This window comes from Echinops telfairi, unplaced genomic scaffold (genome assembly GCF_000313985.2).
Source record: "Echinops telfairi isolate 266 unplaced genomic scaffold, ASM31398v2 ScPeMD7_2291;HRSCAF=2852, whole genome shotgun sequence".
In the NCBI taxonomy this organism is placed as follows: domain Eukaryota; kingdom Metazoa; phylum Chordata; class Mammalia; order Afrosoricida; family Tenrecidae; genus Echinops; species Echinops telfairi.
This window is the reverse complement of record NW_022106189.1, coordinates 31912382-31924425: the sequence shown is the minus strand read 5'-3', so window position 1 is coordinate 31924425 and position 12044 is coordinate 31912382. Positions and strand designations below refer to the sequence as shown.

At 57.0% G+C, this 12044-nt stretch overlaps 2 protein-coding genes across 2 annotated transcripts in view; one reads left to right on the top strand and one right to left on the bottom strand.

Annotated features, from left to right (window-relative positions):
• The first annotated feature begins 42 nt into the window (after positions 1 to 42).
• Positions 43 to 2263, top strand: PDF (peptide deformylase, mitochondrial). The gene is given in 2 exon segments (XM_004704817.2): positions 43 to 610; positions 1729 to 2263. Coding segments are annotated over 2 exon segments (726 nt in total). The 3' UTR covers positions 1887 to 2263.
• Positions 2264 to 4159: 1896 nt separating this feature from the next.
• The window catches only part of VPS4A (vacuolar protein sorting 4 homolog A), a 9931-nt gene continuing 2046 nt past the window's right edge, over positions 4160 to 12044 (bottom strand). The window contains exons 2-11 of the mRNA XM_004704585.3: positions 10712 to 10823; positions 10474 to 10621; positions 9108 to 9169; positions 8904 to 9023; positions 8139 to 8295; positions 7456 to 7604; positions 6978 to 7059; positions 6532 to 6751; positions 5562 to 5702; positions 4160 to 4967 (exon numbers count right to left, since the gene is read on the bottom strand). Of these exons, the coding sequence (XP_004704642.1) occupies positions 4866 to 4967; positions 5562 to 5702; positions 6532 to 6751; positions 6978 to 7059; positions 7456 to 7604; positions 8139 to 8295; positions 8904 to 9023; positions 9108 to 9169; positions 10474 to 10621; positions 10712 to 10823 (1293 nt within the window). The 3' untranslated portion in view covers positions 4160 to 4865. The remainder of the gene's footprint in view (positions 4968 to 5561; positions 5703 to 6531; positions 6752 to 6977; positions 7060 to 7455; positions 7605 to 8138; positions 8296 to 8903; positions 9024 to 9107; positions 9170 to 10473; positions 10622 to 10711; positions 10824 to 12044) is intronic.

Genomic DNA, 12044 nt, shown 5'->3' with positions numbered 1-12044 from the left:
CCGGCTTCCGGCTCGGGGCTCCCTAGGAACCGGCTTCGGGGTATGATGCTGCTGGGAGCGCTGGTCACGCGCCGTGGCTTGGGCCTGGCCCTGCTGCGGGGAGAGGGTGCGGGGATCGGCACCGCTCGGGCCCACAGCTCCACACACGGCCCCGAGGGCCCGGCTTGCGCGCGCTCCTACTGGCGCTACCTGAGGCGTCTGGTACGGGGCCCGCCGGAGCCGCCTTACGCGCACGTGTGCCAAGTGGGGGACCCAGTGCTGCGCACCGTGGCCGCTCCAGTGGAGCCAGCGCAGTTGGCAGGGCCCGAACTGCAGCGGCTGGTGCAGCAGCTGGTGCAGGTGATGCGGCGCAGGCACTGCGTGGGGCTGAGCGCGCCGCAGCTCGGGGTGCCGCTGTAGGTGCTGGCTTTGGAGCTCCCGGAGGCCCTCCTCCGGGACTACGCACCGAGCATGCGCGAGTCCCGCCAGATGGAACCCATCCCCCTGCGCGTGTTCGTGAACCCCAGCCTGCGCGTGGTGGACAGCCGCCTCATCACCTTCCCTGAGGGCTGCGAGAGCGTCTCCGGCTTCCTGGCCTGCGTTCCCCGCTTCCAGGCCGTGCAGATCTCAGGTGCGGGGTGGCGGGGACTGCGGGACGCCCCCCTTCTCGTGGACTGATGGGAATGCCCTTACCTGTGGTCTGCTCAGCCGGTCTCCTGGCATCGACAGAGAGCGGGTCTGGTTATGAACTGGACTGAGGATTGGGGGATTGTGTGGGCACAGTCAGCTCCAGTTGGGGATCGTGGCGTGGAGACGGCGAGGGTGGCCCGGTTCCAGTGTAATGTCACCTCCACCTCATCCTCTGCTTCACGGTGTGTTTCAGTTCTCATACCTCGTCCCCCACCTCCCCCTCCACCAGTTAGACCTGTCAGGCTGGCGGCACTGGAGAAGTGATACCAGCTTTGCCCAGGCCAGTGCTCAGCCAAGCAAACCTATTCTGCGTGAACACCTCGGAAAGGAATTGTGACCCAGCATCACAGGATGCACGTGTGCACTGCAGTTCCTCACTGGAGAGGGATGGGTGTAACTCTTGAGCAATCCACTGGGTCCAACATCAGAAGGTCACTTACATTGTTGGTCATTGCTGTCAATTGGGACACACTTGTGCGGAGTAGAACAGTTCGAGTTTTTATTTTAAAGCTGTGACCTTTCAGAATAGCACATCACAGAGGCACCTCTGGGGGTGGGTACAAACCACCAACCTTTTTGGCCAGTGTACTGTTAGAGCTGAAAGCAAACCACAACACTTCAGAAGTGGGGGAGTGTTTGGAAGGGCAGCACCTAAAACCCAAACCACTGTGGAGTCACTTCCCACCAGCAACCCTAGGATAGAGTCCAACTGCTGCCTAGGTGTCCCGAGACCAAATCTTCACGGGAGCAGGGTGCCCCACCTGTTTCCCGCAGAATGGCTGTTGGATTTGAACCATTGACCTTGGTTAGCAACCCAACATTGAATCCACTGTGATGCAGGCTCTGAGGAAGCACCTTAAGACGATAGTTCCTTGTCTCAGCCCCGGGTTGAACCTAATGCAACCTAATCTCAGGCCGAGATCCAGGTTGGATGCTTGGTAATTTCAGCGAGGCGTCTTCAGACAGGGCTGTTGGTGGATGGGAGCAGCCACTGGGGGCTCCGGAAGGAGGGTGAACATGATTGTTGCAGTGTGTGACATCCTTCTGCTCTTTTTACAGGACTGAACCCACAGGGAGAGCAGGTGGTGTGGCAGGCCAGTGGGTGGGCAGCCCGAATCATCCAGCATGAGATGGACCACCTGCAGGGCTGCCTGTTCACTGACAAAATGGACAGCAGGACGCTGACAAACATCCACTGGATGGAAGTGAACGACTAAGGCCCTTCTGCTGCTGCTGAGGGTGCACAAAACCAGGACACTCACAGCTGTGAGCTGGGAACTGGCTTGGAGCCGACAGAAAACAATGGACTGACTGCTAAGCCTGCCAAGTCGTTGGAGGAAGAGACGAGAAATGTTTGCCTGAAATCAGCGGTGGACACAGCATTGCCTTCATTTGGAGAAAACCGCCCGAGCAGTGGGCTTTTCCTGACAATTCTGTGTGGGGATAAGTGGAAGGAAGGAAGGAAGGAGGTGTCACTTCTTAGAACTAACTTGAGAGCCGTACAGTCTTTCCCAAAGCCGGCAGTTTATAATGTAGTCCCCAATTATCTGGTGGAGATGCTTGTTTAAAAATGCAGATAAGGCTGTTGATTGTATTCATTGAGCTCTTCTTCCAAAAGGCTTGGGTGCCTGTGTCTAATCTGCAGAGCCTGGACGTGGGTGCCATGGGAAAGAATGCCCTCCACTTAGGAACTGCGTGGATTTTCCACCTCTTGCTTGGTGCCGTTAGCACACCCAGGGAACATGTCTCCACTCTGATTTCTTAAGGCAGCACGGTACCTGGCTTGTTCACTGAGCGGAGGCAGGGCTGAAGGGGGCAGGCTGAGAGCTGAAAGGAAACAAGCAGCCTCTAACTCAAGTCATAATTAAGACAGAGAAAGCAGAATTTGTGCTGCTTGGTCACAATTTAGAAAAAGCATGGCACTGACCAGAGTAAACACTGGCTTACATCCGATTTATGTTGAGTTTTGGAATTCGGATACCTTTATCAAATAAGGTCCTCAAGACTGAGTAGACAGGGCATCTTAAATCCAGTAAGTTGTCTTAGGAAAGTGTTTTAAATAGCAGATTATTCCCCTTAAGGCAGTGGTTCTCAACCTTCCTAATGCCGCGACCCTTTAATACAGTTCCCTCATCAATCATAAAATTATTTTCATTGCTACTTCTGTCATTTTGCTACTGTTATGAATCAGGTGACCCCTGTAAAAGGGTCATTCGACCCCAAAAGGGTCAAGGCCCACAGGTTGAAAACCGTTGCCTTCAGGCTTTGTCTAAAACAAGGCAACTCTGGACCTGGGCCAAACCAAGTGTGGTAGCTACATAATTTCATGTCAACTTTTTAAAAAAGGGGTGGTCTAGCCTGTCAATCAGGTCACAACTGAAGATGCTTCCTTGTGGGTCTGGCCTTGCTCTGTTGATTCTACCATCAAAAGAGGCAGGCCACTCTCTGCTTCCCTTCCCTGTTGACAAGCCACATGGAGCCACGCTGATGGCAGCCAGAGCCTGGAGATGTGTCCACCATTGGATCCACAGGACTTTCCCCCAACTGGCCTGTGATCTTCCTGCATTCTGCATCATTGCATGTGCTGCGTGAGTCTGAAAAGGAATTTTGGACTAGTATCGGACTTAGGATTTGACCTAGACTGGGTTGGGATATTTCTCAATATATAATTGCTTTGATACAAAGCTCTTTCTTACACATATGTCTCTGGATTTGTTTCTCTAGTCTACCCCATCTAACACACCAAGCAAACCTATTCTGCGTGAACACCTCGGAAAGGAATTGTGACCCAGCATCACGTTGAGGTTAGAGACACGGTCCTCAGAGAAGTTTGTAGAAAGTTCTCCATCATGAAAACAAGGGCCTTTACAAAGATGAGGTCTTTATTGAGCCTCCTTTCACTTCTTCTCAAGCAGGGTGGCACTGGGATGCTCTGGTGCTTCCACTTAGTGTTCTGAGGGCAATAGTCTCTGTGACAGGTCAGTAGCAATGGCCTGCAACTTCCTGATAGGAGTGAAAGATTCTGGATGGGGAGAGACCAACAGTTGTACTTTAGATAGCTGTGCTCGAGTTTGGGTTTCTAAGACTCCAGCAGTCAAACACCAGAGTGGGGTGGAAACGTTGCCTTGGTGGATTGCGTAATGCAAATGGCCCTTGTGTCCCAGGAGACCTTGCCTCAAGCCTCCATGGCTCACTCTCTCCAACTGGTTGTGTCTTAGGAGTTTTGGTAACATACATGACTGCAGTTGCCACAGCACATGTAAACGCACATGTAGAGACAGTCAGTTGTCAGATCTTGACCTGGAAGCTGGATATGAAGAATGGTGGCCTGGGTTCCTTATACACTCAACCAAACCCAATGTCTTGGTGAGAAAGGGGGCCTGGGATGGCCCCCGACTCTGAAGAAAGGGAACCAGAAGGGCTTTTCAAAGGAAGCAAGAGTGGCCTTCAAAGAATCCTAGACAAGGGTCAATGATGAGATCAATCAGGCTCCAGAGGGAAAGGATTTATTAGACCATTTCCAGGACGGAAAGGATTTATTAGACCATTTCCAGGACGGGACCAGGGCAGGGCTGCTGGCTCAGTGTGGTCACAGTCAGAGGGAAGACAGGGCAACAGTGCCAGCCCCGTCTTCTTGGCATTCTCCACTTGAGCATTTGCTGCTGAGACCGCTGCTGCCGCCTGTTGTGGAAGGCAGGAGCCATGGAAGGGCCCTGGATGGGGGAGTTGGGCTTCGAGGGGGCTCTTTGTAGGCAGAGGTGGCTTGAGGACCAGGGGCCAGTCAGTCCATTTTCCAGTTCAACGTGGGTCTGAACTGGCAAGCCAGTTCAGCAGGTCTGCTGTGCCGTACCCACACCCACACCCCAGTAGGGCCGCTCCACTCCTTAACGTTTCCAGATGATTTTTATTTATAAACAAGACATTTCCAAGCAGCATTAACTTAGGGGAACAAAAAGTTAAAAAAAAACAGGAGTTGTGAGCATCCAGAGGTGGAGGAGCTAGGAACCCCGCCGGCCCAAAGTGCACTGGAGCTTCTCTGGGGCTGGGGCCCTTGTTGCTCCCTGCTGGCGGCCAGACGGGAGAGGACACTGATGACTTCAGGACGAGCCCTGGGGCCGCCTGGCCACCGACGGGGAATGCTGTGGATTTGCCCCGTTAACCTCCCACCTTCACTGACACCCAAAGTGAAGGAGCTTTTAACTCTCTTGTCCAAAGTCCTCTGAGAACTTCTTCACTTTCAAGAGGTCATCGGCATTCACAGTGGGCCGGGTGGTGGCCAAAGACCGGAGCATGTCCGACTGCAGAGACAAGGCAGGAGCTGAGGGCCAGGCATGGGTCCAGTTTCTCTCCTCTGAGGCCCAGACCTTCCCCCAAATGTACAGCTCCCTATAGCTGCCTGCTTGTGCTTATGCCCCCACGACCCTCTCCTGACAATTCTCAGGTGGGCCTTCTTTCTGCTCTGAGAACCTGAGTGCCCCTCATCTCCTCACTCCCTTGGCAGCTCTTTCTCAGCTGCATCCGCCCCACCAGCCACAAGCGACACCTGGCAGCACAGAAAGGACGGACGAGAAAACCGGCAAATCTAAGGTAGTCAGGGCTCAAGCCTCAAACCAAATCAGCTGGCAGAAACTAGTTCTTTCTGGGGCAAATGAGCCAAACCCACACACCAGAGTTGTGTCAGCTCATCATGAGTGTGTTTGCTGAAGACAGCGAACTGCTAGCTGCAGTGCCCTAGGCCGTCTTTAAGTCTGATGTGAGTGCCCAGGCCACCCAGGGTCCCCAAGGCCCTTCTTGGTTTAGGAGAAAGCACAGCAGTCCGGGGTAGAAAGGTGAGACGCAAGCCCCAATTCTCTGAGTTCTGTGCCGTCCCCTCCCTTCCGCTGTTCACTTACCATGCAAACCACAGGTTCTAGGAGTTTGTCACTGGGGACATCCATCCAAGTCATCTCCATAGCCCCCGGGTCCCCTGGGGAGCAGGGGGTCAGGAGGTCATCAATCATAATGCTAGGGTTTGTCCGGGAAGGGCCGCAGACCTGAGAAACCAAACAGGAGTTTGATCGGTGGGAGTGGCTGCCAGTCAGGGTGTGGGGAAGGGATGGAGTCCTAAGTCCTAGAAACAGTGTGGACACCTGGGTTTCTGGGCCCTTGGCGGTCTGAGTGGGGGAGAAGCCCAACTGGGACCAAGTAGTGTGGTGTGAGGTCAGAGTTCAGTGGTTCATTATCAGCACATGGTCAAAAGCTCTGCTACCTCGATACCCTCTCCCCTTTACAACCCTCTCAGTTTGGTGCGGGGACACCCACGTGGCTTTCCAGCCAACTCTGCGCCATGGGCTGCTTGCTGTCCCTTCACCTCACCTCCTGGCTCCTGTCCCTGCCCATCCCTCCAATGCCACCTGGGCATGGCCTGCCCTTCAAGAGCCCACCCTATCCATTCCTACAGGGTCTTTCTGCCCTGCTCGCTGGCTCCAGTGCACGCCAGAAAGGGGGCTACTAGAGGGCGGGGCTCTTGTCTTTCGTGGCCAGTCAACTAGAACAGAAGGGATGGGCCCACGACAGGGGCCCCAGCGGACTCGCCAGGCTGAAGGGTGGACAGGTGCGTCCCACCTGCAGTGTTACAGCAAATGCTTTCCACACAGTTGTCAGGTGTCCTCCGAGCTGCCTGAGGTCTCAGAGTTTAGTGTCCTGCCCCTGAGCTGCTCACCCAGGCAGGAAGATGTGTGGGGAGAAGGAGGGGGAGGGCTTGGCCCTTGCCCTCAGTTCTCTAGGAGACGGGGAGGCAGCAAGGCCAGGGAGCTGCTACGAAAACTGGCTTCTCTCCTGGGCTGGGTCGTCTGCCTCCCACCCGGTATTGGGCAGGCTCACCTTTTTGAAGTGTGTTGCCGACTGCACTTTCCTAACGGGCTGCATGAGGGAGTCCCGCACGATGATGCTGATGTCCGCGCCTGAGTAGCCTTCTGTCTTCCGGGCCAGCTCGTGGATGTTGGCTTCTGTGAGGCTGTGTGGGGTGCTCCCCAGATGCAGCCGGAACATCTGGGCACGGGCAGCTTCCTCGGGCAGCGGGATGTAAATCCGCTTTTCAAACCTGGAGAGCCGGGCACAGGGCAAGGATTGAGAGCTGGCGATGGGATGGGATGGGATGAGTGGAAGGACAGGCGCACAGATGGTTGTATCTGAGATAAGCATGCGCAGCCAGCCCAGGCCTCCCTGCAGACCGGAGAAGACCCGGAAGCAGTTCAGGCAGCTGCCTGGGGCCAGTGGACCGGAGCTGAGAACCACGGCAGCCCTGGTGCCTGCTGGTGAAGACTCACCTCCTCCGAATGGCCGAGTCCAACACCCAGGGGATGTTTGTGGCACCAAGAACCAGCGTCCCGTCGTTGTTGTTCCCCACCCCTGTGCAGGGATGGAACCAAGAGCAGACCCGTCAGGACCCTGGGCAAGACCCTCTGGAGGTCCTACCCGAAATTAAACCACCGCCTGGCTGGCTAGGCAGTGGGTGGGGTGGGGGTAGGATGGGAATGGGGTGGGTGGGTTGTGTGTGTGTGTGTATGCGTGAATGTGCACACGCCTGCCAGGGAGGAGGACCTCTTGCCCTGCCATGTGGGGAGGGGCAGGGAGGCAGGGCCCAAGGCCTCAGCAACCTCCCAGCATGCAGACCAGTGCGGGGTGGGGGTGGGTGGGGTGTGGGGGCCTGCGCAGAGGAGCTGGGAACGTCCCCTCCACCCCAGGGGCGGTTGGTAAGGAAGCCCTGGGCGGGCTGGCCCGCAGACCCGGGACGGCCCTGCTCACCCTGCATCTGCACCAAGAACTCGGTTTTGATTCTTCGGGCAGCCTCGCTCTCATTTTCATTCCGGGATCCACAGAGTGAGTCCACCTCGTCGATGAAGATGATGGAGGGCTTGTGCTGCCTGGCCAGCTCAAACAGGTTCTTCACCAGCCTGTGTGGGGGAGAGCGGGGGTCTAGGCCCTCACGTGCCCACCCGGGGCTGGTCCCCGGCACCACTGCTCTCTTCTTGCCCTTCCCACAGGCGGTGGTGACCACTGTCAGGCATGGATTTGAGAGAAACCAGTGGTGACAGGTTCTCTGACAGCCAGTGATAGGAAGAGCCAGCCTCGGGTTGTGTCAACCTCGGTGGTCACAGCCACTAGCTCTGGACTCCGTCCAAGTCCCTGCCCTTCCTCGGAACCTCAGTTTCATTTCGGCAAAAAGGGAGTTGGAGGGGTGGGGCATAAGACACCTCAGGAGGCACTCAACTGACAATACTTCCAGTTCTTTTTCGGCCCGTCTGGAGTCCCCACCCCCCCCATCTCTCCGACAATCGGAATGGGCAAGGCCGGGTTCCCTCCAGTAAGGAAGATGGCCGTGTCCCCGATTCTCCACCAGCAGCTCCTCTGGGTGGTGATGGAGGGGCAGACACTGGAGCACCCGCACCCCCTGGGCCCCGAGCAGGTAGGGCCCCGCGGTGACTTACTTCTCACTCTCTCCCAACCACTTAGACATCAGGTCTGAGGAGGACACCGAGAAGAAGGTGGAGTTGTTGGCTTCGGTTGCCACAGCTTTGGCCAGGTAGGACTTGCCTGTGCCAGGGGGGCCGAAGAGCAGTATCCCTCGCCAAGGGGTGCGCTTGCCTACAACAAAGAGTCCACCCCAGAGAGCATCCTCCTGAAGGGGCCTGGGCGCTGAAAAAGAGCCCAGACTCCTGGGCCACTGTACACACAGGCAGGGATAGAAGGCTCTAGAGGCAAAGGGAACTGAGTGACCTACTAAGAGCTCAGCCTTGGTCCTTGATAATGACCCCATGGTTTTCCAAAGTGACACTGGCTGGTCCTGTCCCTGCCCAATCACTGAGACAGTCAATTCAAAGTTTTAGTCCCACACGGTTGGCAGGCCTGGAGCCTCACCCTTTAAGGGCAAACAGCTGTGTGGCCACCCACAGAATAGCACCCGTAGGAGCCTGGTCTTTTTTTTTTTTAACTTATAAATTTTATTTAATTTATTCAAATGTATTTGCTGTGAAAAGCCAAAACCATTCCTTGATTTGATTCTGACTCATAATGACCTCATATGTGGTGTCTGAGATTATACATTTTTTTATATAAATCATTTTATTGGGGGCTCTTATAATAATCCATACATCAATTGTATCGAGCACATTTGTACATACGTTTGTAAAGTTTTTGGGGTTTTTTTTGAGCCTGGTCTTTTTATACCCGGGCGGAAGTAGCCCAGCCCTTACCTGTGAACAAGTGTGGGAATTTAATTGGCAAAATGACAGCTTCTTTGAGGGCCTCCTTGGCCCCCTCCAGTCCAGCCACATCGTTCCACCGAATGTTGGGCTTCTCCATCACCACCGCACCTGCAACCGGAGGCGGCTTCAGTCTCCAGCTGCCACCAAACAGGTCCCCGCCCTCCTCCACACCTATGGCCTCCTGCCTCTTACCCATCAGTTGCTCCTGCAATTTCTTTTTCTCTGGATTATCCCCTTCGCTGTCGCTGTCGCTGCTGGGGAAGGAGACAGAGACATGAGTAGGCAGCTGCTCCGGGAGCCCCGAGGGGTGACGAGGCAGCTGTCAGTGAGGCCGGCCTATGGCTGCCGGCACAGCAGCCAAGGAACGCTTCCCATGCTGACGCTGGGCAGTGACTGGCTAGCAGGGACCACCACGACAGGAAGGCCACATATTCGCCCCCAAGGAAATACACTCATAACCCCCCCTTGTTTTAATGAAGGGGAGCACAGAGGGGGCCCTTCCAGGAGGCTGGGGGTGGGTGGGGTAGGCCCATGCTTTGCAAGTGCGTATGTACCATTGTTAGCCCTCCATAGGGCCTCTCGGGCAGAGAGAAGCTGTGACTGCAAAGCCACATTCCAAGGCGGAGGAGAGGCCAACGATTCCGTGTGAGGGAAAAGACCATGGGAACCCGTGGATCCCGCTGGCCCATCCAAGTCCAGCCTGAAGTCAGCATCGGCAGTGCCCCTCGCAGGGCTCCCTGGCCGCCGGCCCCTCCCCCTCTGGGGAATGAAACAGGAATGCACTCTCCCTCCAGCAGGGAGGGCGGGGGGCCTGACACACTGTCGGTCCCACCTTGCTCCTCCTCATGGCCCTTCACCCTGTCAGCTCCAGGACTCCACTGGCCTTTGTGCCACTCGGGACTTACGTCCCAGCTGGCGTCACCTGGGTGGGCGAACCACAGACCTAAGGAGAGTGAGGGGCTGCTGGGAAGCACTGGCCTTGGCATTAGAAGCCGTGGCCTGGGTCTGGACAGCCTCTCTCAGGCTCCAGTCGGTGGCCGTGCCAGGGCCCCCTCCGTTCAGGACACCCTCTAATAACAACAGGGCACACTTGTTTGGTGCTCACAAAGTGCCAAGCAACAGAGCCTCGGCGGTGCCATAGCTAAGTGCTTAGCAGCCAACCAAAAGGTCGGTGGTTCAGATCCACCAGCCGTCCGCAGGTTCGATGCACAAACGACTGTCCCAAGGCTCGATGGGGCAGTTCCGATCCGTCCAGCCGCATCACTCGGGGTCAGGATCAGCTCGCCGGCGGCGGCGGGTTTGGTGGCAGCGGTGGTGGGTTCGATTTGCCAGCTCTAAGCGCCCAGATTGCTTCCCTGGCTCCTCACAACAGCATCACCGGGGATTTCCAATCCCGTCCGTCTGAACCACCCATGGGCATCACGGCACCCATCCAAGGTCACAGATGACGCAGTCTGAAGTGGCCAGACCGGGCTCCCAACGCTCCCTCCCCCCACCTTCTGGCCCAGATCAGAGGGTGCTCTGGGAGGGGGCGCTCGCGTGGGGCGCTGCCACTCACCCCTTGCCCTCGCTCTGGCTCTCCTTGACAGGCTTCTTGCCGTGCTTCTCCTTGTTGCGCAGGTAGTCCTTCAGCTTCTCGGCGCGGTCTAAGTACTGCATGCACTTGGCGCGGATGCTCTCCTTGGCCTTGTCGCTGTGCGCCTCATCTGCAGTAGGGGACCAGAGAGGAGCTGTGAGCCGGGAGCGGGCAGCGCCTCCTGTCCTGGGGAGCTGCGGGCAGGGCGGTCGGGACTCACACTTGATGGCGTGCAGGAAATACTCCACAGCATGCTGGTAGAGCCGCAGCGCCTCCTCGTAGTTCTTGGCTTTATCCTCTTCTGTAGCTTTCGTCACCAGATCAATGGCTTTCTGGAAAAGGCAGAATCACCGTCCAGCCCCGGCCCAGGACCCAGAAAGCCCTCTGGAGCGTCCCGGCTGGACCTGCTTGTCCAGGAGCGGCCCCCGCAGGGACCCTTTCAGGGTGAGCAGCCCTCTTCACCACGTCCACCTGCAAGGACAAGCGACTTCCTTCCCTCCCTTGGCTTGTTCACGGTTGGGGCTCTAAGGGGGGAGCCATCAGGACTTTGTATTCTGGGCCCTGGAGGCAAAGTTAGGCCACAGGGGCAGAGAGCCTGGCCTCAGGGACACCTGACTGCAGTGTAGCTCTGCCGGTGGCCAGGGAGGAGCCAGCCGGCCAGGGAGGAGCCAGCCCGCCGGGGAAGTCCCTCATCGACCTGAGGTTTTCTACGTAGGGGACTTTCAAGGGACTTGTCCTCCGTTCTCCTGGCCTGACTAAACTTGCTTCTCTTGAGCGGCTGGAGAGGGGAGCCAAGGGGGTCCTCAGAGTGGTCCACAGGTGCTGCCCACTGAGAGCCGGGACACTCTCTGAGACCCTGCGGGCCTGTCACCCCGTCCAAGCAGAACGGACACAGGCTACTAACCTGCACCTAAGGGTTCGCGTCCATACTCTGCAGCCTCACCGGAAATGGTCATCCTTGGCCCCCCGGACATGCAGAGCCCCCCACCCACCTCCAGCCCTGTCCTGGGCAAGTGGTTAACCTCTGGGGGTGGGGGAGGGGCTCGGCGATACTCTTCCTCGTCAGGGAAAGGGGTCTCAGGAGAGCAGGGACTGAAGCCCTGATGGGGTCACACTGGCGGCAGAAGACCTCACCAGACTGCAGGCAGAGAAAGACAGGTGTGTGGGGGTGCTGGCTTCAGAGCCCCCATCTCTAGGGGCCCCCTTCCCCAGAAGGCACAGCCCCAGCTCCACAGTTGGTGGGCTGACGTCAGCCCCAGGTGTGCGGAGCAGACCTGGCCATAGGATTTCCTCAGTGGGGGCCCTTCCCACGCCCACCACGAGGTCTTTATTCCGAGGTGCCCCAGGTGGGCCCTTGAGCCCTTAACCATTTGCACCACCCAAGAGCTCCCCAGCTCCCCTAGTGCTTCTGCAAGGGCTGGGAACAACGCTGGGAGGGGGGGCCCAGGCCTGCCCTCAAAATATCCAGCACAGGGTGCTGTCTTAGACGAAGTCCAGCCACGGCGTTCTTTAGAAGCAAGGCTAAGAAAGGCTTCATCTCCTGTGTTTCGGGG